This window comes from Prunus mume, linkage group LG8, assembly GCF_029339155.1.
Source record: "Prunus mume cultivar Tortuosa linkage group LG8, ASM2933915v1, whole genome shotgun sequence".
Taxonomy (NCBI): domain Eukaryota; kingdom Viridiplantae; phylum Streptophyta; class Magnoliopsida; order Rosales; family Rosaceae; genus Prunus; species Prunus mume.
Genome location: NC_142705.1, coordinates 12,001,815 through 12,006,272, shown reverse-complemented (window position 1 = coordinate 12,006,272; position 4,458 = coordinate 12,001,815). Strand labels below are relative to the sequence as shown.

Sequence of the window (4,458 nt, the reverse complement as noted above, 5' to 3'; positions counted from 1 at the left end):
GGTCTTGGCAACACAAAATGACGTAAAGCCCACGACAGTCATAATTTAAAAAGCCACTACAATGATAAAGCTTACTATAGGCATAAAAAAGTCATGAAAGGCAAAAAGTCTACAACAAAACAACACATCCATGAAGTGTTTATTAATTTAGTCGGTGTCCCCTATTACCAATTATCATAGTGGCCAGTGGGATTGGAGCGTTGAGTTGTATGTGCGAGTGCAAGAGTCCTCTTACATCCAACTCTAGGTTTTTTAATTTTTTATTTGGATGTTTGGAGTTATGTGAGACCATTTTAAAATCCGAGGGGGGTGTTTGTGTAATTTCTAAGATCTTAGAATTTTGCGAAACACACAAAACCTCAAGAGGTGTTAGTATAAATAACTCAAATTCGAGACAATCAGTCAAAAGACTAGAGACAAATGAGTTTCATAATTATGCGTATGTTGACACTCATCAAAGGATTAAAAATCAATGTTTAATTTTACAAGGGGGTTGAATGGAATTTGAATCTTATACAAGGACTAAATTTGAAATTATTAAAGGTACACAAATATGGAATTCAAATTTTGTATGTACACAAATTTGGAATCCCTAGTATTATTGTACATACATAAAATTCACACTATTGAATTAAATACAAATAATGAATGATGAATATGAGTTTTCAATACTTCTTAAGGAACTTTTTGAACCAATGCGCCGAGAGTTTTGGGTGCCTTTTAAGCCTATCGCTGCGATCTACATAGGTGATACCATATCGAACACTGAATCCCGAATTCCATTCAAAGTCATCTAGAAATGTCCATGGAAAGAATCCCTTCACTTTGACACCATTGCTAAAAAGCAATAAAAGGAAATTAAATATATTAATGTCAATAATATGAATCAATAACTCAAAATCTAAAGCTATACCATATACATACATATATTTAAATATCATAAATGAATTTGTTAATACACTTACTCAATAGAACTTTGAACATAATGAAGGTGGCGATTGTAGAAGTCAATTCTATGGGTATCATTAAGGGCTTCCGCAAGTGATAATTTCGGATCATTCAATTCATCCACACCTACAATATATAATACATTATTATGTCGTTACAAATTTAGACTTTATACCACTTGTGCGTGTTTTACACAGAAAATATGTGAAACATTGATCATGAAATTACTTAAGGCTAGAAAAATTACCATTTTCAGTAATGTAAATAATTGGATTGCGATACTTTTTCTTTGTGTAGAGTAAAAGATGTTGAATTCCTTCTGGATAAACATTTAACCCTCCCGATTCACTCTGCACCAAAATTTGAAGATCTTTAGATTTTTAGGAGTCACATTTGTAAGTGCAAAATGATTAATGGTCGAAATCATAAAGGCTTAATCTATTTAATTTGATGCTTACCTTTGGACCGATGGGGACCCCATTACGCTCAGCTGCCACAACACATGAATATCAGAATCTGATTAGTCTATAAACTTAAATTGCTTGAATTAAATTCTGAATTTGAACTCACATGAAAGATTAACGCCAACATCTGTTGTGTAGCTGGCATATACCGAGTTATTTTGAGGTGCATCACTTGCATAGTAACCCGTATAGTAATTTAGTCCAAGAAAATCAAATGAACCAATTAGCAACTTGGATTGTTCTTTCGTGAATTTTGGTAATCGGCTTCGAACGAGAGATCGCATGCTTTGCGGATAGTCACCACTTGTCAATGGCTCAGCAAACCTATAAGAATGTAAAAATTTCAAGGATTAACTTGACATTATATTATGTATTACTCGCTAGTAAGTAGCAAATATTATATTCATAAGCAAATATTCGAAATACACTTGCCATCCGAACATAAAATCCAAAGCTCGTAATGCAGCATTTTTATTTTCTTTTTCTTCCGATAGGGGCTCAAACCAATTTGACACCAGTGTTATCCCTATCACTCCATTTTGAGACGCCTGCACATGAACATTTAGTTTGTTTGTTTTAGAGTCACAAAAAGGTAAATTAGTCGCTCTCTTGTTGCAACAAACTAATTAATTATACCTGGTATTTATTTTTGTACAATTTTACGGCAGCTGCATGAGCAAGGAGCTGGTGGTGTGTTACCAAATATGGTTCAATAGATGAATCTCCGCCGGTGCAGTTTAGCTGTTGCCAAGTGGAGCATCGTCCCGGAGCAAGGGACCCAGATGCATAACCATAGGCGCTGAAGGTATACGGCTCATTCAGTGTGCTCCAAAGCTTTACTCGATCGCCAAATTCTTTATAACAAAGTTCTGCGTAATCTTGAAAATGATTGCTGTATATACACATTTCAGAATGTAAATGTCATAATTGTATTTATTATTTAAATTTTGAATATGATTCAAAGAACAAATTTCTTCACTTACACAATATGAGGGCTTAAGAAACCACCATATTCATCTTCTAAAGTTTGAGGAAGATCCCAATGAAAGAGTGTCACAAATGGTGTTAAACCTATAAATAGAATCGTCAATAAAAGCGAGTAATAAGTTTGACAAAATGACTCTTTTTATGAGTGCATGTATCCCGTATTGTATAAATTATTGATCATGTAAGGTGGGATGACTCACCATTGCGTAATAGCTCATTGATGAGATTGTTGTAATATTTGATTCCTTCCTTGTTCACACCTCCACTTAACTTTCCATCTAATAATTAAAACAAAACCAGAAAAATTTGTTATATTATTCGATAGACAACTTGGACACATTACGTCAGCGAAAACCAAGAAGGCAGAAATATTGACGACTGGTCACAAATGAACTTACTTGGTAGCAATCTTGACCATGAGATAGAGAATCGATAAGCATCCCACCCCATATTCTTCATAATCCCCACATCTTCCTACAGTGCATAACAAAAAAGAAATCAGATAAAAATTATCTTCAATGTGATGAGTTTTCTTCATGCTTCAAAATTTAATATGAGCACATTGGGTCATGAACCTTATAGCGGTGATATTGATCAACAGTGATATCTCCATTGCTGCCATCGCTAATCTTTTCTGCAATTAATCATAGAAAATCAATTTATTTAGAGCATAAGAGTAAAAGTAGCACGATTTTGTTATTTTAAGTAATTGATGATTTGATTGGACAAACCTGGATATTTGTGGGTGAAGGTATCCCAAATGCTTGGTCCTCTACCACCTTCTTTTGCCGCACCTTCATACTGAAATACACAAGGGACACAATGAAGAAGATGTCAATATTCTTGCATGGATCGATGCTTGGTATGAATTTGAAAGAAAACCCTAATCAAAACTCAAATTAAAGCCCAACTTACTTGGTAAGATCCAGAACCTACACCAAATATGAACCCTTCTGGAAAACTGCTCCTATTGAGAGAAGCAGTGTCAAAATGTGTGGGTGGAGCTCTAATATCAGCTTCGCTATTTGTGAAAGCAAAGCCAATTAGTAGCAGTATGCCTAAGAGAAAAGAACGTAATTGCATTGCCATAACTTGAGGTTTTGTTGTTGTTGTTGTTGTAATAATCTTGAGAAGTATAAGTTGGCTCTGGCTAGCATGCTGCATGGCCTTTATATAGAGGAGGAAGTTCCTGCTGCGCATGAGAATAGTAAACACACATGGGCATTGAATGGGTTTGAGGAGGCAACTACGTAGAATATCATGGTACAAAGGGAATTGGTAAGTTTCATATTTGAATGAGTTCGTCATTGTCTCCTCCCAAAACTCAACTGCTAATTCAAACACGCAATATAATGGTGAGCAGCCGCATAGTGGAGTCTCCTAATAGCCGTTTGGTTCAAACTGTAAATTTGTAGATTGTTTTAATTCTTGGGCATAATATGTGATTATCTTTTGTATTTGACGAACTAGGAAGCGTATAATAGAATTTCACTTTTATTTCTTTTAAATATTAGAAAAACATATCCAATTAGTTTGGTTTTCACAAATGATCTTGAGGTTACCATTTCGGTCAAAAATCCTAAATATAAATCCATTTATGGGTAGATTATAGATACTTTGTAGGGCTCACTATGCAATTTATTTGAAGAATATCTTATAGGCCCCACTTGGCATTTAATTTTTGTGATATAAATGTCTATTTTGTAAATATTCATGCAAACATGATAGATTGACTAATTTTTAATCAAATAGTTAAAAGTTACATGCTCTAATTTATAAACAAGAAGCTATTATCTTCAAGGTGCGAAAAAAGAGATTATACATTTATTATCTCTGAAACCGTCAAAAGAGTATTAAAAGAGAAAAAAAACAAGAAAACGTTGTGAAGACTTTGTAATCACTGAAAGAAAAATAACGTAATTGCCAAACTCATCCTTACGTATTTATGGTCAAAGTAATGACATTGGCTTCCACTGTTCCACCTACAATTCTCATAGCAATTTTCTTTCTGTTTACCCTAAAGATAAACATGCAGAAATGACTGATCTTTCCTTTGGTA

At 34.1% G+C, this 4,458-nt stretch overlaps 1 protein-coding gene across 1 annotated transcript; it reads right to left on the bottom strand.

Moving 5' to 3' along the window:
• Window positions 1–411: 411 nt before the first annotated feature.
• On the bottom strand, window positions 412–3,707 carry LOC103339622 (beta-glucosidase 13-like). Its single transcript, XM_089043156.1, has 13 exons — window positions 3,315–3,707; window positions 3,131–3,200; window positions 2,975–3,033; window positions 2,798–2,873; window positions 2,600–2,677; window positions 2,396–2,483; window positions 2,049–2,304; window positions 1,845–1,960; window positions 1,519–1,736; window positions 1,407–1,438; window positions 1,196–1,298; window positions 966–1,074; window positions 412–837 (listed from the first exon to the last, which is right to left on the bottom strand). The coding sequence occupies exons 1-13, from the start codon at window positions 3,705–3,707 to the stop codon at window positions 666–668; spliced, it is 1,770 nt and encodes a 589-aa protein (XP_088899282.1). The 3' UTR covers window positions 412–665.
• Window positions 3,708–4,458: the final 751 nt, after the last annotated feature.

Bases quoted from the DNA above. Each gene is read 5' to 3' on its own strand.
- LOC103339622 (XM_089043156.1), bottom strand. From the start codon at position 3,707: ATGACGAACTCATTCAAATATGAAACTTACCAATTCCCTTTGTACCAT. The intron at 2,874-2,974 runs GTTCATGACCCA...TATGCACTGTAG, and splicing joins ATCAATATCACCGCTATAAG to GAAGATGTGGGGATTATGAA. The intron at 1,439-1,518 runs GTGAGTTCAAAT...GTGTTGTGGCAG, and splicing joins TGTTGGCGTTAATCTTTCAT to CTGAGCGTAATGGGGTCCCC.